Genomic DNA, 26,304 nt, shown 5'->3' with positions numbered 1-26,304 from the left:
CCAACCCAGAAGGATTAGCCATCTCCCACAGCTGGAGCACGTACCCTGTCCTGGCTCCTGGGGAGGTGACCATGCAGTTGATTTGTATGAGGTGTGTGGGGAGCCTCCTGGCAGAGGATAATTCTCAGAAAAGAAGCAGCAAGGAAGGAAAGTGTGGAGTGGCGGGTCTTCTAAACTTGACATGGCAGCTGATGGCATATTTGCTCTAGAGGATAGAGTCTGCGGCTGGCCCTAGGAAGGAGGGCTATTTAGAAAAACACAAAGCTGTAAGCATACCTGCTGTACAGTACATGCCAAATGATGCTGGCTCGGGGGCTCCCAACAACGAACATAAAAGAGGAGAGAACATCTGTGCGCCAGGACAGCAGGGCTGGCACAGAACCTTGGAGTTCTGCCTTCGTGGAAGGACTCCATAAGGCAGTGGTTCTCAACCTGTGGCTCATGACCCCCTTGGGGGTGACGAATGACCTGACCGTTTTACAGTGGTCACAGAGCAGACATTTATAGTATGATTGACAACAGTTGCAAAATCACAGTTACAGAGTAGCAACTGCACTAAAGGGTTACAGCATTAGGAAGGTTGAGAACCACTCATGGCAAAAGGGCCTCACGGATTCTGGGAGAAGAAATATTTGTGGGCACATCTGGAAGGTCACCTGGGGACTTTCAGGAAAACTGGGAGGCTTTGGGAAGGAAAGAGAATGACCATAGGAGGGTCCCAGTGACGAAGCTCAAGCAAGGGGCAGGGAAATTTGAACTGATAGCAGTCCAGCCTGCAGGCACCCGTGGGTGCAAAAACAATGGGTGCTCTTCCTGGGAAGTGGGGAGCATTTGCACGATAGCCCAAGGATGGAGCAAGCCACAGTCCAGGTTTCAGTAAGTTAACTTAAGTTTCTTTCTCTTTTCTGTGTGTACCCATGTGGAAGTCAGAGGTCAGAGGTCAGAGGTCAGTTTGCAGGAGTCCTGTCCTTTTTCTACCCTGTGGAACCTGGGATTCAACTTGAGTTGTTGGAGTGTAGGGCCCTTAAGTGCTTGACACCTTGCTGGCCCTCTTTTTATTTACCTTTCTTTCTTTTGAAAACTGCTTTAAAAAAACAAAAAACAAAAAACAAGGGCAAGGGGCTGGTGAGATGGCTCAGAAGTTAAGAGCACTGGCTGTTCTTCCAAAGGTTCCTGAGTTCAAGTCCGAGAAACCCTCATGGTGGCTCACACCCAACTATACTGGAATCTGCTGCCCTCTTCTGGCCTGCATGTGTATATGCAGTTAGAGCTCTCCTACATAAAACAAATAAATAAAATCTTTTTTAAAATGCCCGACAGGATCTCAGATAACCTGGCTGGCCTCCAAATCACTGTGTAGCCCAGGCTGGCCATGAACTCCAGGATCTAGACCCTCTTGCCTTCACATTCCAGGTGCTGGGAGTACAGGTGTGTGCTACCACAGGGGGCTGCCACCAATTCCTTAAAACGTCACATAAAATGAAACAGCCTTTAAAATGTGGAGCTAAGCTTTAAGAACGAAAGAAAATACAGCAATCAAGAAAACGGAAAACAGGCGTGCGCGGTGGTGGCACATGACCTTAATCTCAGCACTCAGAAGGCAGAGGCAGGTGGATCTCTGAGTTCCAGGCCAGCCTGGTCTACAGAGTGAGTTCCAGGACAGCCAGGGTTACCCAGAGAAGCCCTGTCTTGAAAAACCAAAACCAAAAACCAAAACAACAACAAAAACCAACCAAAAAACCCCCCCTGAAAACTAAAGCAGTTGTCACATAAGTACTTGCTTGAGGAAAAAGAAAAAAGAAAAGAAAAAAGAAAGAAAGAGCTAGAGTGTTTTGTTTTGGTTTTGGTTTGGTTTGGTTTGGCTTTTCAAGATAGGGTTTCTCTGCATAATAGCTCTAGCTGCCCTGGAACTCTCTCTCTGTAGACCAAGCTGGCCTTGAACTCACAGAGATCCTCCTGCCTCTGCCTCCCAAGTGCTGGGATTAAAGGTATGTGCCACCACCACCCAGCTGAAAGCTGGAGTATTATAAATCAGGGTTCCTAACTCTCAAACAACAGCTGTTGCAAAAACCAGAAAACAGAGTAAAGAGGTGTGTGTGTGTGTGTGTGTGTGTGTGTGTGATGGCTACAACCCTTATACTTAGGAGGCTGAGACAGGATGATAACAGGTAGTTTAAAGCCAGCATGAGATACAAAGTAAAACCTGATTAAAAACAACAACAACAACAAAAAAGGAAAACCAATCAAACCCCAAATTGTCATAAAACCTACAAAAACCAAAGCATCCCCACCCCTGGAAAAAAAAAACTATGTAGGAAGCCAAGGGTGTAATTTAGAGAAATCACACATGAGACAAAATATAGGACAAACAGCCAGTGAACTGTGAAGTGATGGAAAAGCAAGAATCCAAATGACAGCTGTGCTATAGCCACAGGGGCCTCTCTAACCAGGCTGGGGCCATCTGAGAGCAGAAACAATACTATGTTGTTTACTGTTGTATATTTAATTTTTAAAGCAGATTATTATGTAGCCGAGACTGGCCTGGAATGCCTAGCCTCTTACTTCTACTTCCCAAGTGTTCAGATTACAGGTTTGCACCAACAACCGTGCCCCACCTAAAACTGTTTTACATGAGTGAAATAATGGAGAGATGTTTAGACAATTGATGGTCGGTTTGAGGTTCAGTTAGCAAAAAGCACCACTGTGGGGTCCTCACTGACGGATCCCCTTAACTCGCAGAAAGAGAACACAGCAAAGCAAAGCCTACCTAGTGCTTTTCTGTTAACATTAGCAGTCCGTCACCCCCACTCCCTCCACATTTGCCAGAACTTAGTGACGTGGTCACATCTAATAAGATGACCACATGAGAGAATTAGATCAGTAAAAAGAAGAAAGGGGAATCTATATATATGTATCACACATCAATCAGTAATTAACAGCCCTTGTCTCGTTATTCGAGATTTTCCTGAGGACAGTTGAATAAATACGTTTGTTCAGTAATATGCAGGCTGAAATATATAATCTTAAGTAGACAGCTTGATGAATTTTTTCAAAGTCAGTTAATGTGCATAGTGAGCTGCCACGCCAAGAAATGAGCAGTTTGTGGCTCAGAATTTGCAGTTTGACTCAGCCCTTGAAGGCCCTAAGGCCTTCCCTGGAAGACCTTCCCCAAGGTATCCCTGGAACCTATTAGGTGAAGAGAACAGATTTCCACGTGTGCGTCTTAGCACACTCCCAGGCCCATCACGAAATGAATGAATGAATGAACGAACAAACGAACGAACGAATGAATGAATGAACAGAAAAAGAGTCAAGGGGGAAGGAGATGATTTTAATATGTCACAAAACTAAGGACTAGTTAGTTAAGCAAGGGAGACACGGAGACCAAGCTAGACTAAGGGGACAGGGAGGGGCGGAGTCTAGCCCGGTGGGGGTGGAGCCTTTGACCGACCAGTTACCGCAGGGGGCGTGGCCGCGCAGCCCCTCCCCTGCTCAGAACTGGGGGCGGGGCTCCTGGCCAGCCAGTTAGCACGAAGAGGCGTGGTCACGCGGAAGCAGTTGGGGGACAAGCTAGATCCGTTGTAGGACTCGCCGCCTGCACCAGCAGGGCAGAGAAACCTACAGAAGGTTCTGAAGCACCAGGAGCGAATTGGGTGGGTGCAGGAGAAAACAGCGAGTCCTCCCGCAAGGAGGAGGCTTCCAGACGTTTCGGGGCCCTGGGACTCAGACCCGACCGGAGCTTCGTGACGCACACGGCGTCGGGGCGGGGCCGGCGCCTGCCAAGATGGAGACCAATGTGTTCCGGTTCCGAGATGCACGCGCTGCTCCGGATCCGGTGCTGGAAGCCGGGCCGGTTGCCTTCGGCTCGCAGCCGGTACCGCTGGTACTGGATAATGGGTCCTTCCAGGCTCGGGCCGGGTGGGCATGCCCGGGGCCGGATCCAGGCCCGGAGCCTCGCCTGCAGTTCCGCTCCGTGTGCGCGCGCGGCCGTGGCGGGGCGCGCGGTGGGCCGGGGCCGCAGGTGGGCAACGCGCTGGGCAGCTTGGAGCCTCTGCGTTGGATGCTGCGCTCGCCCTTCGACCGCAACGTGCCAGTCAACCTGGAACTGCAGGAACTGCTGCTGGACTACAGCTTCCAGCACCTGGGCGTCTCCTCGCAGGTGAGGGCAGGCTGGGCGGGAGCACTCGGTCTCAGCCGTCAATCCTGGCAGTCAGGTACTAAACACCTCTAGCGTGTCTGCCTTGTGCTAGGAGCTACGATGCCTTTATCTTCCAGAGGATGGACTGTCATGGAAACAGGGACCAGTTTGCAATAATCCAAATGAGAGATGAGTTGACAAGAACCAGTCCGATCCTGGGAGTATTTTGGAGATAGAACCAATATGATTTGTTAGCAGTTTGGCGAAACTTGACTTAATAAACTTGAATTGAGCCGGGCATGATGGCACGTCCCTTTAATCCAGCACCGGGAAGGCAGAAGCAGGCAGATCTCTGAGTTCTAGGCCAGGCTAGTCTGCAGAGTGAGTCTCAGGACAGCCAGGGCTGTTAGAGAGAAACTGACTTAAAAAAACAAAACAGACAAAAAGCTTTAATTGACCACGTGTTTTAATGCTTTTCAAAATAACATCCAGTAGAGGTGAAATGTATGCTTTAAAATTGCTTTTGATCACCTTATAAAGATTTATTATTTCAAAGTTATATATGTGAGCGTGTTTGTATACAGGAGTGTTGGTGTCTTAGGCTTGGTGTCTTAGGCTTGAAATCTTCTGAGTCTGGAGTTATAAGTAGACCTGATGAGGGTGTGGGAAACAGCAGACTCGGGTCCTCTGCTCTAAAGCTATCTCTCTCTCTCCAGCTGTCCCACCCCTACCCCCATCAAGTTTTTAATTAGAGATCAAAAGCAAATTTAGCCCTGCAATGAGGACTCGGGTGTTTGTTTGTTTCGTGCATGTTCTGTCATTCGTCTATTTGTCCTTCTCTTTCAAAGTAGGGCTGCGTTGATCATCCCATCGTTTTGACAGAGGCCGTGTGCAACCCACTCTATTCCCGCCAAATGATGTCCGAGCTCCTTTTTGAGTGCTACAGGATTCCCAAGGTTGCCTATGGGATAGACAGCCTCTTCAGTTTCTACCACAACATGCCCAAGAACGCCCTTTCCAGTGGCCTCATCATTTCGTCTGGCTACCAGTGTACGCACATTTTACCCATCCTGGAAGGAAGGTGAGTTCTGCTTGTGACTGGCGTCTGAGAAGCACTGTTTTAGGACTTGCTGGAGAAATGGAGTGTAAAGATGCCTGCTGGCAGTGTCTGGTAAGTGCTAGATGACCAAGCTGGGCCTAGCTCAGACCTGTATCAGCGTGTGACTTTACAAGTTATTTTACCTGTCCTCTGGGACTTCCTGTGAGGAGTTCAGGTTGGTCTCATAGCTGATTGAAAGCTACAAATTCTACAATTCTGAATACGGGGAAGTAGTTAACACAGTACCTGTCCCTAGAGGACATTCAATAAACATGTTTTGAATAAGTTATTTGACTATTTATTTCCCTCTTGTTTAAAAAAAGAACTCTATTTATTAAATTATTTGTGTGTGTGTGTCTGTGTCTGTATGTCTGCCTGTTTGTCTGGACTGAGAGTGCTTATCTGTTTGTCTGTTTGGATTTGAGAGAGTTTGTCTGTCTGTCTGGACTTGAGAGTGCTTGTCTGTCTGCCTGTTTGGACTTGAGAGAGTTTGTCTGTCTGTCTGGACTTGAGAATGCTTGGCTGGAATCTGGGAAGTCAGAGAACGGTATAAAGACACTGGGCAGTCCTACCACGGGGTCCCAGAGATTGAACTCAGAGCCCTCAGCCTTGACAGCAAGCACCTTTATCCACTGAGCTGTCTCTCTTTCTCTTACTTGAATATATTTAATGTAAACCATCTTGGTATTCTGGAATCATTTTTAATTAAGAATTTTTGCATTGCAAGCTCTTTATTTTATTTATTTATTTTTAAGATTTATTTATTTATTTATTATTTGTACAGTAAGTATTCTGCCTGCGTGTGTGCCTGCAGGCCAGAAGAGGGTACCAGATCTCATAATAGATGGTTGTGAGCTACCACGTGGTTGCTGGGAATTGAACTCAGGACCTTTGGAAAAACAGACAGTGGTCTTAACCGCTGAGCCATCTCTCCAGCCCAACACTGCAAGCTCTTTAATTCATATTGACTGTACCTTTATTTTTGATTATATTGCCTAATACATTCTAGACAATTATAGTCAGACTTGAATAAAAGGCAGAGATAATTTTAGTCTGTTCCTGTCTCAGAGTTTAGTTTTGTTTTATTTTCTCATGTGTGCCCCTAAAAGTTCCCCACATTGCATGAAAAGGTGCTTGCTACCAGCAGCGAGCCCTGGCTCCAGAGCTGGACCCTTGGAACTGTAGCCCTGCTCAGATGAGGCTCTTGTCCCTTCCAGTAGCTGGCCTGTGTGTGCTAACAACTCCTCTCTTGGTGGAGGGAGGCAGTTCTCAGGAAGCTTGTGAAATCAGACCCAGGCCCCGAGCATGTAGCCGTTGGACCTGGCATGCTTGGCCATTTCCCTATTATTGCTCGGCTACTGGGATCCCCAGGACTCCCAAGAAGCACAGGCTGGTTACATGACAGTTTGCTTTGGGATGTGTATTCGTCCTGTGGAACTGAACTGTGTGTTTGTTTTGTTTTTTAAAACCCTCCACTAGTCCACTTTGTCTGCTTTAAGTTCTCCTGCTTTTCCCAAACTGTCCCACATTTTGTCCTCCAGGCTGCATAGACTCTCAGTGTTGTTCTTTACCACTTTGGTGTAGGCTGGATGCCAAAAACTGCAAGCGCATCAATCTCGGAGGAAGTCAGGCAGCTGGCTACCTGCAGCGGCTGCTCCAGCTCAAGTACCCGGGCCACCTGGCAGCCATCACACTCAGCCGCATGGAGGAGATCCTGCAGGAACACAGCTACATTGCCGAGGACTACGGGGCAGGTGATGCCGGGCACCTTGCTCCCATATTCCAACTCTGTCGGCCCTGGAGGGCTCCTCGCATTGTTACCAGTGTGCCCCTTGCTTGCTCAACACCCATCTCCGTTTTTGGTGTTCATTTGGTGAGATTATTTAGCAAACTAATTGTCATAAACAGGTTCCCGTCACACACGATTGTTTTTATAATGTGCCTCCAGTACAACTTTCAGCTCCTTTTAAACGCTAACATTTTTTAGGTAGGTGGTGGTAGCACAGTCCTTTAATCCCAGCTTTAGGGAGGCAGAAGCAGGCAGATCTCTGAGTTCAAGGTCAACCTGGTTTACAGAGTTCTAGGACAGCCAGGGCTACACAGAGAGAAACTGTCTCAAAATAACCAAAACAACAACAACAAAAACCCCTTTGAGACTAGTTAAAGTTGCTTTATATCACACCTTTAGAGTGAACTTTTAGCTTATCTTGAATTTTTATTTTTGAGTCAGAGTCTCCTTATGTAGTCCAGGATGGCCACTACCTCTGGGTGTAGCCTCAGATCCTCCGTCTTCCTGCCTTGGTCTCTGAGTATCTTGAACTTCTAATTGTACTTTAACATTGGTGTATTTTTGTTTACTCAAATGTGATAAAAAAAAAATAATGTCTTTCTTACAAATGTAAATGATTCAGATAAAATCTAAGAACTGTGATCAATACTATTATAAAGACAGCCCTGTCCCACACTGTGTGACTGGGTTTTCTTATAGCCCTGAAGGGCACTGGCCTTCAGCTGACCACTGTTGAGCTTTGGTGAGACAAGTAATGTAATGCCTTCGTTTGCTGTTTATTCATCCAACAGAAAGCTTATTTAGTATACTGAAAGGACAGAAAACTAGAAGGTAACAAGAATACTGCACCCGCCGGGCGTGGTGGTGCACACCTTTAATCCCAGCACTTGGGAGGCAGAGGCAGGCGGATCACCGTGAGTTCGAGGCCAGCCTGGTCTACAAAGTGAGTCCAGGACAGCCAAGGTTACACAGAGAAACCCTGTCTTGAAAAATCAAAAAAAAGAAAAAAGAAAAGAAAAAAGAAATAGAAGACTGCACCCACATGTCTTTGAAAAAAAAGTTTGTTTTTTCCATAGTCTCCTGTGTAGGCCCAGCCTAACATCAAACTTGTGGCTCTCCTGCCTCAGCTTTCCAATTGCATGGCTTATCTTAACCCTGTTCAGCATAGCTGAGTTGCGCTTACAAGCCAGGTCTTCAGAACACCTTTGTTGAGCACCTATGGTGTATGAGGCACAAAGAAGTTTGGGAGATAAGTTTGTGGGTTCCCTTTTTTTTTTTTTTTTTTTTGAGATAAGGTTTCTCTGTGTAGCCTTGGCTATCCTGGTCTCACTTTATAGACCAGGCTGGCCTTGAACTCACAGCGATCCACCTGCCTCTGCCTCTGCCTCCCAAGTGCTGGGATTAAAGACGTGCACCACCACTCCTGGCTCCCTTTTTTTTTTATATACTTTGGTATTAGCTTTTTTTTTTTTTTTTTTTTTTTTTTTTGCTTTTGTTTATGAGATAGGGTCTCACTATGTAATCCTAGTTCACAAACATCTATAATTCCAGATCCAGAGGATCTGATGCCCTCTTGTGGCTTTCTTGAGCATTACATGCATGTAGTGCACCGATACATTAGTAGGCAAAATACTCCTGCATACTTACCGGGCGAGGTGGCGCATGCCTTAAAGGCCTCAGGAGGTGGATCTCTGTGAATTCAAGGGCAGCCTGGTCTGCAAAGAGAGTTCTAGGACAGTCAAGGCCATTCTGTGATTTACCTTCGGGTTAATTCCATTGTGGTGAAAGAACCGTGTTTGATGTCAGCTAACTTTCTTTATTGTATGACCTCTTTGACAGAAGTTCCTTACACTTGAAGGGCGTGTACTGTGCTCTCATGGGTAGGGTGTCAGGAGTCATTTAGTGCCTGGTGGTGGTGTGATCAGCACTGTTGTAGCCTTGATCACCTTCCTTCTGCTGGCTCTGCTGAGAGTTGGGAAGCATGTGCTGCTGTCACCAGGACTGGTTGTGGGTTTCCCTTTTCTCCTCTCAGCTCTTCCACTGAGGACAAGACACTTGTTAGGCCAACTCCTATTTCTGAGCTGTGTTCCCAGCCCAGATCTGTCAGTGTGCGCTGTTAGGTGTCTCACATTGTCTTGTTAGCTATGTGTTTAACATTGTTAGCTCTTCTTGTCAGTTGGCTTTTGTCATTATGTGGCATAGCAAGAGCACTCTACCAGGTGTGATGAGATATACCTTTAATCCCAGTGCTAGCGAGATAGAGGCAGAGGCAGGGGGAGCTCTGAGTTTGAGGCTAGCCTGTTCTATTAGTAAGTTCCAGGCTAGCTAGGGATCTATAGTGCAGTCTTTCTCAAAAAATAAAATAAAAAAACCAGCCCAGCTTTCTGTAACATAGTTTACATTGGCATATCTTTCCATTTATTATTTAGCAACAGGGTCTCCTGTGGCTCAGGCTAGCCTAAGAGTTCCCTGAATGTCTGTGGATAGCCTTGAACTCCTAATCCTCCTGCTCTGCTTCTCAAGTGTTATAGAGGCCGCCCACCACTCCCGGCTGGCATCCCTTCACCTCTGATTCACTTTGTCTCTGCGATCAAGCTGCATTTGCGGGTGTTGTGTTATAATGCGTGTTTATTACTCTTTCATTCCACCGAGGATGACAGCCAGGCCTTGTGCTCCTCAGCAGTAGCCTGTGTGCTGAAACCATTAGCAGCTAATGTATTTGTGTTAGAATTCAGACCTACTATTTTATTTTCCACCTTTTCTCTGCTTTTTAGGTTATTGGGTTTCCGTTTTGTTTTATTTTTCAGGCAGGCTGTTCTTTGATGTTGGTCATAGGTGCCGCAGTAGAGAGAAGCTCACCAAGCTACTAAGCCTCCATTTTCCAAAGGAGCAGAGGGGTCCAGCTTCTTGGAAAGGCTGACAACTAATCTTGCCCCTGCTCCAGGTTTGCCAGGAGTGTCTTAGGACCAAGGCCGGTGCAGCTGCAAACTCTCACATAGCACCATGTAGATTCTCCAGAGAAACAATGTTTCTTCAAGGTTCAGACAGTCTCAGAACAATCTCTCAGCCTCTACTGATTAGCCCAAACATAGCAAAGGCTTTACTGAAACATCTTATTTAAAGCCAGACAAAAGGCTTCGCTTTGTATCTCACTACAGCAGGGTCTCACCATGTATTCTGGCTGGCCTAGAGCTCACTGTATACTCCAAGCTTGCCTACTGCGGTACCCATGACCAGTATCAAACAACAGCCTGCCTCAAAAAATAAAATAAAATAGAAATCCAATAACCTAAATCTCTCCATTCTTGAACCAAAACCTGAGCCTAAGGGTGAGCATTACTTTGCTCGCCTAGACTTGTTTTTTAGATTCCATTTAAATTTTTCAGTTCCTCCCCACCCCCACCCTCCCCATGCCTGTATTCTTAGATGAACACTAGGGAATACAGCAAAGTGTAGTTTTCCTTATCTCTGTAGATTCAGTATTGATCACTTCAGGGTGGCAGTGTTAGCACTCGACTTCTTTATGCTTTTTTTTTGTCAAAGTGTCTCACACGTAAAACTGTGAGCCGAGCAGACAATGATGTTTTTATTATTTTTAGTTAAAGTTACCAAACATATTTTAAGGGAGTCATGAGGCATTTAGCCCTGTGTGTTTAGCAGCTTTTCCTTCACCCTGCCTGTTCTAGCATCCTTGTGTGGTTCTGTCTAGAGCCCCTTGGAGCAGGCCTGTGTGTGCCTGGGTGGATCCAGAGGTTCTGAGTGTGTTCACTTGTGTGTGGCACCGACTTTCTGTGTCCCTGCTCACAGGCCTTTCACTCCCTAACGCCCCCAAACTGTTTCTTTGAAGAACTGCACAAGTGGCGCTGTCCTGATTACTATGAGAACAATGTCCACAAGATGCAGCTCCCGTTCTCCAGCAAGCTCCTGGGCAGCACACTGACAGCGGAGGAGAAGCAGGAGCGGCGGCAGCAGCAGCTGCGGCGGCTGCAAGAGCTCAACGCCAGGCGGCGGGAGGAGAAGCTGCAGCTGGATCAGGAGCGGCTGGAGCGGCTGTTGTATGTGCAGGTGATGGCAATGTAGGGCTGGCCCCTGGCCTTGCTCTGCAAGGTGCTTCTAGAACATTCCTCTCTGGTTTCCTTGGCCATAATGTGCAATGGCTGTCATGTCACCTTTGGAATCAGGGAGTCCAGAGACCAGAATCATTGAGAGGACTAATATGCACAACAGCGGTGTCAGAGAGAGCCATGGACGCCAGCTTTTCTTATTGACTTATTTTGTTGTTTTTGAACTTTTCCACCTAAGTGCAGCATGTGTAGTGCATAGATCTTAGGATGGGCCTCTCAGTGAGTGTCACAAAGTGACATGTGTACATGTCCTCTCTGTCAAATTGAGGAGCAGCCACTATCTTTCACTGACTCCTTCCCACTCAGAAGTGGTGGCATCTTTGGTGTCTGTCACCACAGATTAGCTTTGCCTAATTAAATAGTGCTGAAACCAGTATGCTGTGCTAGCTAGCCCAGACAGTTGGATGGGAGGGCAGGTGTGAGCTAGAGGGGTGATTCTGCTGGGGGCTGATGGGAGAACCCCAGAACCAGCTGCCTGCACTTCTCTTCTGGCTCCCGAGCTGCTTTGCCATGTTGGCTGCACGGCCCATCTCTGAGGATGGACTGTGACTGCTCTGGTTTCAGGAGCTCCGTCTCTGAGGATGGGCTGTGACTGCTCTGGTTTCAGGAGCTCCTAGAGGATGGCCAGATGGACCAGTTTCACAAAGCTCTGATGGAGCTGAACATGGACTCCCCAGAAGAGCTGCAGTCTTACATCCAGAAGCTCACCGTGGCAGTGGAGCAGGCCAAACAGAAAGTCCTTCAGGCTGAAGCCACCTTGGAGGTGGATGTGGTGGACAGCAAGCCAGAGGTGATGAGCCAGGGCGGGGAACCCAAGGGTCCTTAGGCTTGACGACAGGTGCCTTTGCTCACATCTTTTCATCCCGGGATGTAGCCACTTTCATCCCAGGATGTAGCCGTGAATAACCTTGAACTTCCTCCCACTTCTGCCTCCCCAGTGCTGGGATTTTAAGTGCGTGCTGCCACCATGTCCACCTGATGTGCTGGGAATCGAGCCCCAGGCTAGGGAAGCACTCTGTCAACAAGCCACCTCTCCAGCCATCGAGCCAGCTTGCTTTAAACTGTAACTGACCTTTTAGAACAATAGGGTGCTGTGGAAAGACCAAAGGTCATGGTTAATGCTAGGTATAGGGTAGTGCTCATCAGTGATGTCACAGCTGTGCTTGAGTCAGTGTGGAGCTTGCTTTTAGCACACAGGCTTGCAGCTGGAGCTTTACTATAGCCTCAGCTCTCAGTCTTGCATTCCTGCCTCCAATGACTGCTCTCACCAGGCTTTTAAAACCTTTTCTGCTATGATCCCCACTGAACACAGAGAAATGTTTACATAACCCCAGGTGTGTAGGTGCACTTCTGTCCCCATGTAGGTTCCAGGAATTGAACTCAGGTTGTCATTTTGTGGCAGGCACTCTCACCCTTTGAGCTGTCTTGCTGGTGTCTTTAGTGTCCCCACCCCCTCCCGAGTGAATTGCTTTGAAGAGGATTTGTTTTCTGCGCGGGTGTTTGGAACATTGGGTGAGACCCCGTCCGTTTTCAGGGTAGAATCCGTGCTGAGATTTGCTGGGTCAGAGCCTCTGGGTTTGCTTATCTGCTGTGTTCTGTCCTCAGACCCCTGACCTGGAGCAGCTGGAGCCGACCCTGGAGGATGTGGAGAACATCAATGATTTTGAGCCCTTGTTCTCAGAGGAAGCGCCGGAAGTGGAGAAGCCAGTCACCACAGTCCAGGTTTGACTACCGTCACCAAGACCACGAATACATTTTTAAGCCATTTGCATAAGTGACGGGCCCAGTCTGCTTCTCTGGGAGCCTTGGAAGCCCTGTTGGGCTTTGGGAAGGGACCACTGCTGCTCTCAGCCTCAGCCAGAGGCTTTTTCCCTGGTGGGTGGTTGAAGGGCCAGCGCCACCCTAGATATGAGCACTGATAGCAGAGGTGCCGTGTCTAGTGACTGAGGTCTCCAGACCTGCACACCGGCTCCCAGTGTTTCCCTTACACTTTAGCCAACCCCGTCATCCTTCCTGGGGTCCGGGCCTCTTGTCATGATGGTGGCAGCTGACTGGACCTGAGCCCTCGGTGGGAGGAGGTGCTAAGCCAGGGTGGGTAGAGACAGGGTCTTTCCCTCTGGGCCTCTCCACTGCTGCTCTCCAGAGTGTTGTTCCCCACCCCCACCCCCTGCAACTTGGAGACTCAAACACGACACAGTATATGAGTATTTGTCACTTGAGCAAAAGTAGAAGGCGGAGGTTTGAAGTGAAGAGAGTTGAAAGGGTGGTTCTGGCCCGAACAGGGAAGCCGGGCTGGAGGAGGAGCTGTGGCTTGAGAAAACTACAGCTGAGGAAAGTGTCCTCGTGGTCTAAAACATCTCTTAAACCTTGGGTTTGAAGCCCGTGTTTAACTTGGCAGCGTATCATCAGCTGTTTGTTGGGACAGAAAGGATTCGAGCTCCGGAGATTATTTTCCAGCCATCCCTCATAGGAGAAGAGCAGGCGGGGATTGCAGAGACCCTTAATTACGTCCTGGACAGGTGAGCAGGTGACACCACGCCATCCTCTCCTGAGTCTCTTGCTGGGTGTTGATGGGAAAGGCGAGTGCTGGGCACTGGGGCGGTCTGCAGCGCTCTGCTCAGGTAGCTGCTGTCTGGTCCCAGGCCTGCAGGCAGAAGGGGCAAGCTCTGTTCGTTTGTGAGCTCTAGGGACTTAACCTTTGAGTCTGAGCAACAGGAAATGTGACCTGGCTTTCATGTGAAACTTGACATTGGTAAAAACTAGTGACTGTAGCCAGGCACGGTGGTGCATGCCTTTAATTCCAGCACTCAGGAGGCAGAGGCAGGCAGATCTCTTGAGTTTGAGGCCAGCCTGGTCTACAAAGCAAGTCCAGGACAGCCAGTACTACATAGAGAAATCCTGTCTCGAAAAACCAAAACAAAAAACCAGTCATTTTATTTATGTATTCATTGAGATAAGGTCTTTATATTCAGTGGCCTTGAACTTGAAGCTTCCAGGGTACCTGGGATCATAAATGTATACTACCATACCCAGAAAGACTAGTTTTTTTTTTTACATTTAAATTTATTTTTAATTATGAGGAGAGTATGTACACATGAGTACAGGAACCTCTTGGATCTCCTGCAAAAGTAGCGTATACTCTTGAAAGAAAAAAAAAAGCTGCACGGTGGTGGTGCAACACCTTTAATCTCAGCACTTGGGAGGCAGAGGCAGGTGGATTGCTGTGAGTTCGAGTCCAGCCTGGTGAGTCCAGGACAGCCAAGGCCATACAGGGAAACCCTGTCTCGAAAAAACCAAAAAAGAAAAATGAAAAATGAAAAGAAATGTGTGTGTGTGTGTGTGTGTTTTACCTGCACGTGTGCACATAGACTATGTGTGTGCCTTGAAAGTTAGAAGAGGGCACTGCATCCTTGAGCTGGAGATGCAGGTAGTTGAGAGCTACCATGTGAGTGCTGGGAATTGAACCCAGGTCCTCTGGAAGAACAACCAGCATGCAAGTGGTATGTATTCTTAACCACTGAGCTATCTTTTCAGCCCCAAGACTACTGAAATTTACTTTTCTTTTTTTGTTTTATTTTTATTTTTGTTTTTGTTTTTGTTTTTTGAGACAGGGTTTCTCTGTGTAGCCCTGGCTTGTCTGGAACTTACTCTGAGAACCAGGCTGGCCTCAAACTCAGAGATCCACTTGCCTCTGCCTCCCAAGTGCTGGGATTAAAGGTGTGCGCCACCACCATCTCCTGGGTCTAGTGATTTTTACGTCACCCCCCCAATACTGCAGTGCTTCCTTCCCCCTCTGGCAGGCACTGGATTAGACAGAGCTCCCACCTCTACGTGAGGGCGTCTGCCGCTCACTCAGGTGTTTTGCACACCGAGTGCTCTTCACTGCAAGTGGGCAAGTAGGGAGAGTGTTTGTAGCTCTGCTTGCTTCAGGTTCTAACAGGACGGAGCTGTGGGTAGATATTGTGATCTAAGCATGGCTGCCAATGATCTCTAGACTTTCTCACTGTTCACTGAAGACCCGTCCCTCTTTTCTGCAGCTTCCACCGCCCCCTTCTCTAGGTAGCTGCTGGGATTCACAGCCAGCCTGCCCTTCTGGCTTTGTTTTTTGTTCCTTCAAGTTTCATAAAGTGATCCTCAAGCTTAAAAAAAAAAGTATTACAGCCAGGTGTGGTGGCACACGCCTGTATTCCCAGTACTAAGGAGGCAGAGGTAGGCGGAGCTCCGTGAGTTCAAGGCCAGCCTGGTCTACAAAGCAAGTTCAGGACAGTCAAGGCTACACCGAGAAACACTGTCTGGAAAACCAAGAACCAACCAAATTAATAATTACCTAAGCAGAAACATTCTAATCTTTAGACTGCATTCTGTAAAGCTATGAATGAGAAACAAAAATACTGATTTAGTTTCTTTTTTTAAGTGAGTTTTTTTTTGGTTGGTTTTTTTTTTTTTTTGGTTTTTGTATGTATGTATATTTTGTATGTATGTACATCTGAAGGTGTCAGATCCCCTGGAACTGGGTCACAGACAGCTGTGAACTGCCATGTGGGTACTGGGAATTGAACCTGGATCCTTGGGAAGAGCAACCAGTGCTATTAACCAGCTCTCCAGGCAGCTCTCCAGCCCTGGTCTAGTTCCTTTTAATTTGTCATGTAGACACTGGTAAGGGACAGTTGTACAGAGCTTGTCTTCTCCGGTCTGTCTTCAGTGTGTTCCAGTAGCCAACTTGGAGCATCCTTTTTCTTCTAGGTACCCAAAGGCTGTTCAGGATACCCTGGTCCAGAATGTTTTCCTCACTGGTGGGAACGTGATGTACCCAGGCATGAAGGCCAGAATTGAGAAGGAGCTGTTGGAGATGAGGCCCTTCCAGTCCTCCTTCCAGGTAGTGACTGCTCTTCCCGCCCACTGTTTGTGATTGGCACCCCAGGCACTCACTGCTCTTCCCGCCCACTGTTTGTGATTGGCATCCCAGGCATTGCCTGATTAGTGGAGACTGCCAAAGCAAAGGTGTAAATGACTGGGATTCTGCGGTTCCATCATGCACTGCAGAGGTTCAGTTCTGGCCTTGTCTGTAAGCCACATTGGGCTGATGCAGGATGAGACTCCTGCTTGAATACTGCTCTGTTGTCTGTTAGTCAGCAGTATTGAACATAATCTGGAATCAGGAAGAGTGTCCTGAGCATAAGGGGATTCCCACTCCCGCAGGCAGAGCATCTGCAGTTTTCCCCTGACACAGGGTCTTGTTTTTCTGCGGTAACCAGGAAGGTGCTTTGATGGCTCTTCTCTGCATAGCTGTTATTTATGTCATGGGGGACCATGAAGGAGCCTGGGTCATGACTCATGTGATTAATATACATTTAGGAAGATAGTGTGAGGTCAGCCTGAACTAATGAGTGAATTCAGGTCAGCCTAAGTTGCATAGACTCATTCTCAGAAAGCTAAGGAGAGAGATTTTTCACTAGATTAGTAATGATGGCGGAGTGTGAAGTGGAGGAAATGGAGTTGTCTCAGGCCAGGCTGAGGCACACAGGAAGCAGTAGCTGTGGCTGCGCACGCAGGGAAAAGATAAGAGGTGCTGTCAGAGGGACTCAGGGCTACCCCTGGGACAGTAGGTGACACCAAGGATCCAGCCCTAAGTAACAGCCTGTAAGGGCACTTGGGAGCTGGAGGACATCGCAGTGGAGTCGAGGAGAGAGGTAGCTGGAGAGGAGGGACAGTAGTGTTGGCACCAAGGAGTGGCATGTCAGAATGTGGCCCTGTCCCAGACTGAGGCTGGCAGGGTGGCTAGGGAAGAAGGTGCTGAGTAAAAGGTTCTTGAAATGATCTAGATAACCAGGCACATGCCCCTAATCCCAGCACTCAGGGTGGCAGAGGCAGGAGGATCTCTGAGTTCAAGGCCAGCCTGGTCTACAGAGCAAGTCCAGGACAGCCAGGGTTACACAGAGAAACCCTGTATCAGAAAACCTTTTCAGGGATGCAGAGTTGGCTCAGAGGTTGAGAGCATTGGTTGCTCTTCCAGAGGTCCTGAGTTCAATTCCCACGAGATGACTCACAACCAACTATGGTTGTGAGATCTAGTGCCCTCTTCTAGCATGCAGGCATCTATTCAGGCAGAATACTGTATACATAATAAAAATTAAAAAAATAAAATAAAAGAAAGAAAACCTTTTCAAAAAAAAGAAAGAAATGTTCAAGATCTCCAGCGTGGCATTCCCAGAAGCCTCCTGTGATGGCTGTGAGAGCCCTGGTTGTAAGAGTGCTGCCCCTGCCCCTCGTGCCCCACCCCCACCCTTCCCACCACCCTTCTGCTACCTTTTGGTGGGGAGAGCAGTGAGTATCATGGCAGCCCCTCAGTGCCAAGTCCACAGGCTGGGTACAGCAGTGGCTCATGCTGGGTTGTCTTAGGCTCGGTGTGGGCATTTGTTTGGATACCCGAGGCTCTGAGCTCAGTCTTCAGTACAATACAAACAGGACAAATGCATTGTTTTTCTTTTGCTTGTTTTTACTGTATTTGTTAATTTGTGGTGCTGGTGGAGGAGCTTAGAGGCACTTACACACTGTGCAGGCTCTCTACCAAGTTAGCCATGTCCCATGAACCTAAATAAAAATAGAAAGCAAATTGTAGGGAGAGATGTCTCAGTGGTTAGGAGCACTTGCTGCTCTTGCTGAGGACCTGGCTTTGATCCCCAGCACCTGCGTGGCAGCTCACAACTGCCTTGGTCTGTGTAGATCAAGTTCCTGGAGACCCACGGACACCAGATATGTACATGGTACACAGACACCCATGCAGGTACACACCCATGTGCTCACGCATGCCTGCCTGTGCTCTTCCCAAGAGGCTGTGCGTGTTGGCTTAGCTTTGTTTGGAGGGGTGCAGAGATGGGGTGTGGCTGGGCCTGTAGGACTTTTCATATCAGGCCTAGAGCCCTGGCAGGAGATAACTTTCTCCAGTGCTGCGCTCTGCATTCCAGGTTCAGCTTGCCTCGAACCCTGTGCTGGATGCCTGGTACGGTGCCCGTGACTGGGCCTTGGATCACCTGGAAGACAGTGGCGCCTGGGTCACCAGGAAGGACTATGAAGAAAAGGGGGGCGAGTACCTCAAGGAGCACTGTGCCTCCAACACCTACGTCCCCATCCGCCTGCCTAAGCAGGCCTCACGTGCCTCAGAGACACAGACTTCCGGGAGAGGCTCCGGGCCCAGTGGAGGTGGAGCTGGTGAGCAGGCCTAGCAGAGGCGCGTCCATGATAAACCTTGAGCTTCACCTTTGCCGGGTAGGCACGAGTTGGGACACGTGCCCACGTCACTGCCTGGGTCTACCTGCCTTGTCTGGCAGCTGACTGGATTTCTCCTGGGAGCCCAGCAGAGGATAGCAGGCCATCTACCTCAGTGAAGGACAGAGTGGCCTCTGGCATGGAGAACCTCGGGCAGGCTGTGGCACTGCTCTCCTCAGCGGTGAGGGAAGACGGCTGGAGGCTGGAAGCCGACAGGCACAAAGCGTTTCTCTTTGCACTTGAAAGCTTTTGTGGTTGGTGTTTTTAAAAAAGCTCCAAAGTTCTTGGTGTAGTGTTTATTTGTCTGTGTGTGTCACGGTCCTGTCACTGCCTAGCATGTGCTCAGAGGTGGTGTTGACGTTGTGGAAGTCTTAGGAGTGGAAAGACACACCCCACCCGACCCTGTTCTCCTCATGCTGCCTGTGGCCTGTCCTTTTAACTCGGTGGGAGCTCTCCCACACTGTGAGGCCTTGCCAGAGTTGTTTTCTTCTGTTTTGTGGGTTTGTTGGTGCCATGCCCTTTTCAGGCCACTGCAGAGCTGATGGAGGAGAGTTGACCCTACGGACTTCATTTTGCTGCGTCCACCTCCCTTCACAGTGTAGTCTTGGCAGGTAGGTGGGTGCCCGCTTCCCCTTCGCTTGCTTTAGGACTCAGGGTCTCGGTGCAGCTCAGGCTGGTTTCAAACAGTCTTCCTTCCACACTCTTCCTCATTTACAGGTTCCTGGCAAGGATTTTAACTCTCAAACACATCCAGGAGCCCAGTCCAGCGGCTCCAGAGAACCTCAGCCTCAGCATACTGTATGACGCACCCATAACACTTGTTCGCTCAGTTTGCTCTGAATAATCTCCTGTATCTCCAGTTCTCAGGCTAAGAAATTGTAGGCCAGAAGGGGCAGTGTGTGTGTGTGTGTGTGTGTGTGTGTGTGTGTGTGTGTGTGTGTGTGTGTGAATGGCGGTGGGGGGGGTGTCGGGGGTTAGAAGGCCCTGGCAGCTGACCCATGAGTTCCTAAGGCATTTCCTGTTGAGTCATTGGCCATGCTTGGCTAGGCTAGGGACTCATGAGATGGCAGGAAGAGCCTGGACCAATCTCCATAGAGATGTGTTCATAGCACCATCCAGGGCAAGAGATGGTGCTGGCCACTGGCCATCTCAGGCTTCTTCCTTCAGTCTACAGTTTATAATTTAATTTATTTTATGCCTTGGTGTGGAGGTGTCAGATCCCTTGGTACTGGAATTACAGATGGTTGTGAGCTGCCATGTGGGTGCTGGGAATTGAACCAGGGTCCTTTGAAAGAGCAGATGGTGCTCTTAACCACTGAGCCATCTCTCCAGCCCCCAGTCTACGTTTAAGTGAGACTGCCTTGGAGGTCAGGAAGGTGGTGATGGGTCCTGGGCAGGTGAACCTGGTATTTCACACAGTGAACCAGGCAGGAAGCTGCTCTGCTCAGGTTTTAGGTGATGGTGAACACGGGAGGAAATAGGAGCCTAGGGAAGGGCTGAGCTTTGAGCTCTCTAGTTCTGTGTCCTGTGAAGTATGCCATGACTGTGTCTGTTCGGCCTCCATGTGGCCCATTGGGAATCCTGCTCATGCCTAGAGCTGGCCAGGAGTTTGCTGCCTGCGACTTTCCTAGGCCTTCACTCAAGCGTCCACCATGTACTCTGGGCTTTAGGCTCTAGCTGGTCCCTTCTAAGCAGTGATGTTTTCCCAAGAGCAGGAGCTCTTTCATGCAGTTCAGAGGGTGCTGGGGGCCTTGGCCTTCAGAGCTGTGAGAGAAGAAACATCTTGTTCTGTCCCCTTCCTTTCTCTTTGGTAGCTTTTCAGAGCAGCCCTTGGCAACAGATGCAGGTGGCCAGGTGGGAAGCAGATAAACCATCTAAGAGGACCTAACTCGCCCCGCCCTGGAGATGCCAGCAGGGGTTCACCAAGAGCTGGTGTGGCAGCGAAGAAGCAGGAGGGAGGGGCTCTGCAGGTCTTACTCAGCTTCTGTCAATGTGATTGGTCTAGGTGCCCTGTAAAAGTAGCATGGATTGTGCAGTGCTTATCTTGTGAGTGGACCATTTCACCTAGCATGATGTCATGATGACCTCGGGTTCGTGATATCACAGATGAGCAGCAATTATCTGTCTATAGTGTCTACTGCACCTCCCTTCCCTCCCCATTTTTTTCTTTTAAGAATGGTCTGGCAGTCATTGGCTGGTGGAGTACTCACTATGTAGACCTGGCTAGCCTCAAGCTTGTGGCAATCCTCCTGTCTCTACCTCCAGAGTGCTGGGATTACAAACATGAGCTACCATGCCTGGCTGTACTATACTTGCTTTATCTACGTGGTGCTGGGTGTGTGGGTCACCTCTGTGTCTCAGGTCTTCTGCTTCATTCCTTTGGTGGTACTGGATGGAGTGGGAGCTGGGCTCGGTGTCCACGGAACCTGCTGACAGAGCAGCAGCCGTCTTTACATCCGCCAGAAGGCCTGGCCTTGCGTTCTACATCTTCATAAATTCTTATTTTTTATTTTATTTTTTTTAGTGTTTCCCTGCCAGTTATGGAGTTGACATCTTTCCCAATGCCTATTGGCCACACGTGTGTCTAGGAAGTTTAATTTCCCAGAGTTCTGTTTGACTTGGGCACGGTTCTGCCTCTCTGCCAGTGGCTAGTAGCTACTCTGCAATGGCACCCTGCCTCCTTCACTTCCTGCAGCCCACATCCAGCCCGTCCTACAGCACTTCACACGCGTGCAAGGCTGTAGACTCCAGCCTGCTTGATGTTAGCGTGTTCACTGCTAACCCAACATGGGTTAATACTTCTGTCACTAGTCTTCTAGAAGAATCGAGAAAAGTGGGTCTGGCAGTTTTCAACACTAAGTGGAGTTGCTTGAATGTTCCTGGAAATGTTCAGGAAGATGAGGAAGAGACCTTCTTCACCTCTGGCGGAACCTTTTAGAATCCTTGTTTGTTTTGTTTTCCACTGCTAAGAATGAACCAAGGGACCTGTGCTCCACCGCTGAGCTCCACTCTCAAGCCTGCTTTTGGATTCGCCCTGGACTTGTAACAAACGGTGTGCCTGTCTATGAGGCTGCCAGCTGAATCGGTAGTAACCAGGCCTCCTAGTCACTGAGGGAAAGTCACAGGCTGGCAATGTGGCTCAGTAGTAGAGCCTTGCCTGCAGGAGACCCTGGGTTCAATCCATAGTAACAGAACAGAAAAGAGCATCTGAGTGCAATGAGCCCTGCTCTGGTAACGTCCTGTCAGCCCTCGAGGCTCCTCAGCTGGAGTAGCATGCTACACAAGCACATAGTCACGGTTGAGCAGCATGTTTGCAAGGGCTTGTTGTTCTCTTGTCCCCGAAATCCTTTCCCACATTTCTGGCCCCCAAAGTAAGGATGACCCTAACTGCTGAGCCTACATTGCAAAGTTGGGAAACAGCCAGTCCTAGAGCCCCTCCCTGTGGGAATAGGCTGGTGAGCCAAGTCCTCTGGTGCCACCTGGTGGCTTTCTGGGGAGCCACAGCGACACAGGTGCAACCGTGTAGGCTGCTTTTCAAAAGGACCAAATTTATTTGTGCAAGCATGATATACTTTCGAACCCGAGATGGCGCTGACTCAGACTCCAGGGACTCTCAAGAGAACTCTTGCCACTTTCACCACCCACCCTTCTCCCTTGTTTTTGTGTCAGGGTCCTGCTACATATCCCAAACTGGCTTCACACCCTAGAACCTCCCACCCCAGCCTCTCTGTGCCGGCATTAGCGGCTGCACCGCCATACACAATTTGGAGAAAGGGCTTAATTTGAGAGAGCTTCCCTAGGAGTATCGGGTGAGGAGGCTGAGCGCACAGGCACAGTCTGGGACAGGAAGTGTTTGGTGCTGGAGCAAAACATGTGCTTCAAGAAGAATTTCAAGGTGTGGCTCTTAGCCTGTCATGGCAGCACTTGGGAGGTGGCGCCCCAGGAAGATAAGAGTTCAAGGACAGCTGAAGCAGCCTCCAGAAAGCAGAGCCTACTGATTGGCAAGGAAGAAAGGTCCCCCTTCTCCCTGCAAGCTTGAAAAAGTGCTCCCGAGAGCATCGTGAAGATGGTCCCAAGAGGCTGAGGTGAGGAAGCCTTCAGTGGAGGTGGCTAGCAACCCAGTTTGGCCCTTAGCTCCAGAGTGAGCTCTTGCATGGGGAGACATGGACCTCGTCCTGTTTTGAGTCTGCTGGAAATGTTATGTGAAAGAAAAGAATCATATAAGCCACCTGGGTTTCTGTGCAAACCATGTTTTTTCTTGTTTTGGTTTGAAAGTGCTCTTAGGCGGAGAATATAGCTCAGTGGAGTGCTTGCCCAGCATGCACAGAGCCCTGGATTTGCTCATCAGTGCAGCATAAACCTGGGGTGCTTTTATAATCCCTGCACATGGGGGGAGGAGGAGGCAGGAGAGTCATCCTTGATAACGTGGTGAGATTAAGGCTAGCCTGAGACCTACCCCATCTCCCTAAGAGGAGAACACCCACTTAAATTGTCACTGCAGCTTGGAGAGCTTTGTGAGTCTGAGTTTTCTTCTGAGATCTGGACATAATCTGACACTCCTACATTCCCAGCTCTTGGCTGGCAGAGACAGGAGGATCACAAATTCCCGGCCATTCTGTGCTACTTATTAGAAAGACCTTGTCTTAAAGAAACAACTAAAACCAGTATTTAAAGTGCTCTGAGAGTCCACATCTCACTTTATCTTAGTTTTGGCCTTTGCGATGGTCACATGGATGCCTGCCTGCCTTCCAAACTTCCCAGATGACAGGGTGACCTTGAACTCCTTACCTCCCAGTGCCAGGTTCATAGGTGTATGCCACCACACCCAGTTTATGTTTCATCTTAAAGATGTATTTTATGTGTATGTACCTTCATGAGTCTATGTATACTGTGTGCGTGTAGGAGCCTACAGGGGCTGGAAGAGGATGTCTGATCCCCAGGAGCTGGAGTTATAGGTGGTTGTGAACCCTGTGTGCATGGAGGGAGCCAATCTTTGGTCCTCTGCAAGAGCAGCCAGCATTTTTTACCAGTGAGCCATCTCTCCAGCCCTTTACGTCTCATTGTATATTAGTGCATTCTAGCTAGGCATGGTGGCACATGCCTGTAATCACACTACTCAGAAGGCTAAGGCAGATGGATCCATTGATGATGATGAGGCCAGCCTGGGCTACATGGCAAGACCCTTTGTCATAAAAACAGAAGCAGAAGAACCCATGTTTTAGGAGGTAGTGCAGTGCATCTCAGGAATGCAGCCCGTGCCCATCTATGCAAGACTGGGAGTCCCGTCCCCAGCCTCACAACAAAGGAGCCTGCATACGCTTTGTGCACTTGAGCTGGATGTCACGTGTTGTGACAAACTAACCCAAATAAAGAGCATAATCCATAAATCAAAGTGAAGCCACATAGAAGCCAGGCAGCCCAATTATATAACTGCAGGCTTACACAGAAGGGCTTATTTTAAATGACTTTAAGTAGATCACTTTATTTTTAAGTGACTTTCACAGTTGTTGAGGAAGAAAATAGTTGAGTGTGTATCTTTAGTGGGATGTGTTCTAAAACAGAAAGAAATGGCAAAGGAATCTTTTCATAATTATGCTAATAATAGTACAATATGGTTATTCTGAGGACCAATATATGTCTATATTCAAATAAATATTCTAATGTTAGGAGCCAAACATTTCAATGTAACAGGACATAAAAATATAAAATCAAATGAAAGAAACTTCAGTTTACTCTAAATTAGAATTGCACATACCAGTATGAACACACGATAGAGCTTCTTTTCAAAAGTACTAGTTTTGGGCCAGCAAAATGGCTCAGTGGATAAAGGCACTTACTTGGGAGACATACAACCTGACTTCTATCTCTCAATCCCACGTAAAGGTGGAATGGGACCAGCACTCTGGAGGCAGAGGCAGGCGGATTGCTGTGAGTTCAAGGCCAGCCTGGTCTACAGAGTGAGTCCAGGACAGCCAAGGCTACACAGAGAGACCCTGCCTTGAAAACAAAAACAACAAAAAAGGTAGACTGGGAGTTGCACTCACAAGCCATGATGAAAACACTCAAGCACATACACAATGACAATTGCAATTTTTTTTTTAAAAGCTAGTTTCCAGCTGGATAATGTGGCGCATGCTTGAAAGCTCAGTGCTCGGAAGGTACAAGCAGGAGGCTCCGGCATTCAAGGGATGCAGATCCCTAAGGCTTCCTTGGCTTACAGTGTTTCCATTTTCAGCTTGTGGTCTGTAGTCAAGCAGCACATCTTAGCATGGAGGTGTAGGGCGGCAGAGGCATCATTAGATGCCCAGAGAAAGAAAAGGTGGAAGGGGAGGGGCTGCTGTTTTCCTAACCCTTCAAGGACACATTCTCAATGATCCTTGTCCTCCCAGTAGGCCCCGCCTCTTAAAAGTTTGATCACCTCCCAGTAACATGAAGCCAAGGGATATCCATGATCCAAATTAAAGCACCAGGCTAATATTCACCCCGAAATTTTGTTAGTGCCTTCATCCAGTTGGGCTGGGTGTGGCTCAGTGGGACTACACCTGTTTAGAATGTGCTTGTATGTTGGTACATGTATAAATGTGTGTTTGCATGTGTGTGGAGGCTAAAGGTAGGCACTATCTACCAAGCTAGACTCTCTTCCTGATCTTGGAGTTCACCAGCTTGGCAGGTCCAGTTAGCTGCTTGCTCTGGAAATCCCTGTCTCCCACCAGACTGCTGGAATTGCAGATGGGCCCCCCACACCTACCCAGCTTTTTATGTGGGTCCTGGGGGCCCAAACTCTGGTCCTCATGATTGTTTGACAAGCACCATACACTGAGCCACTTCCCTTGCCCATGATATTTACTTGATGGGGTTTAGAACCACAATGGAAAGCCGGGCATGGTGGCACACACCTGTAAACCCAACACTCGGGAGGCGGAGGCAGGTGGATCTCTGTGAGTCCAGGATATCCAAGGCTACACAGAGAGACCTTGTCTCAAAAAACAAAAAGTTACCATGGAATCAAGTCACTAGGCATGTCTGTGAGGGGTTAACTAAGGTGGGAAACCTAACCTAAATGTGGGTGGCACCAATCCCTGGGACGAGGTCTTAGAGAGCAAACTGAGCTCATGCTCTGCTTCCTGACTGGACACAATGTTACCAGCTGCCTCTGGCTCCCGCCATCATGACTTCCCACCATGATGGACTGTCATCCCTGGAACTGTAAGCCAAAAAAAAAAAAAAATCTTCCTGAAGTTGCTTTTGTTCCTTATTTTGTCCTACGAATGAGACTATTACGGTGAGGTCTTGGATTCTATCCCTGCCAAGACAAAGAATCCGGTTGCCTGAGCTCTGGTTCACTCGTCCTTTTCCTTAAATGGATTAAAGGAGCAAGGTTTTGTTTTGTTTTGTTTTTTCTTTATTTCATCTGCTTTTGCAGTGTGGTATTTTATTGCCTGTGTGTAAAATAATTCACTTATTCAGACTGCATTTGCCTTGGTGTGGGAATGTGGTGGGGCTGCAACTGAAGGTCTTCTCAGAAGACTAGCCAGTCAGACCAACAGTGTTTATCGATCTTCTCTGTACTGTTTGAGCCCTGTTTGTGTTGTTTATATAGGAACTGTGTCCTCAGGTCCATATTCAGATCACTTATCTGTTCCACTCCTCTTTAATTCTGAATTCACCAAGAACAACACATTCATCATGGTCACTTCATATACATGGTGGCACAAGCCTGTATTCCTAGGATTCTGGAAGCTGAGGCAGGAGGATCAGGAATTCAAGGCCAGTCTGGGCTACACTGAGAAATCCTATCTTCAACAACATATTTTCCCCCAATCATTCTGTGTCTCTACTTTCTAATTCTTCTTCCCGTCCCTTCCTCTTTCTTCTGTTCCCCTTTCTT

General features: G+C 48.4%; 1 protein-coding gene across 2 annotated transcripts; it reads left to right on the top strand.

Annotated features, from left to right (window-relative positions):
- Nucleotides 1-3,449: 3,449 nt before the first annotated feature.
- Nucleotides 3,450-18,699, top strand: ACTR5 (actin related protein 5). Of its 2 annotated transcripts, none has more exons than XM_084777223.1 (9): nucleotides 3,450-4,159; nucleotides 4,990-5,219; nucleotides 6,822-6,991; nucleotides 10,874-11,091; nucleotides 11,758-11,940; nucleotides 12,756-12,872; nucleotides 13,530-13,669; nucleotides 15,894-16,026; nucleotides 16,072-16,353. In XM_084777223.1, exons 1-9 carry the CDS (start codon nucleotides 3,785-3,787, stop codon nucleotides 16,102-16,104), a joined length of 1,599 nt encoding a protein of 532 aa, XP_084633349.1. In that variant the 5' UTR covers nucleotides 3,450-3,784; the 3' UTR covers nucleotides 16,105-16,353. The 2 variants fall into 2 exon arrangements, with proteins under 2 accessions (XP_084633349.1, XP_084633348.1); XM_084777222.1 differs by lacking the exon at nucleotides 16,072-16,353 and adding an exon at nucleotides 18,116-18,699 and having other exon boundaries at nucleotides 3,473-4,159.
- Nucleotides 18,700-26,304: the final 7,605 nt, after the last annotated feature.

This window comes from Acomys minous, assembly GCF_964271855.1.
Source record: "Acomys minous genome assembly, chromosome: 3".
Taxonomy (NCBI): Eukaryota; Metazoa; Chordata; class Mammalia; order Rodentia; family Muridae; genus Acomys; species Acomys minous.
This window is presented reverse-complemented; position numbering and strand designations above follow the sequence as displayed.

Bases quoted from the DNA above. Each gene is read 5' to 3' on its own strand.
- ACTR5 (XM_084777222.1), top strand. From the start codon at position 3,785: ATGGAGACCAATGTGTTCCGGTTCCGAGATGCACGCGCTGCTCCGGAT. The intron at 4,160-4,989 runs GTGAGGGCAGGC...CTTTCAAAGTAG, and splicing joins ACCTGGGCGTCTCCTCGCAG to GGCTGCGTTGATCATCCCAT. The intron at 11,092-11,757 runs GTGATGGCAATG...CTCTGGTTTCAG, and splicing joins AGCGGCTGTTGTATGTGCAG to GAGCTCCTAGAGGATGGCCA.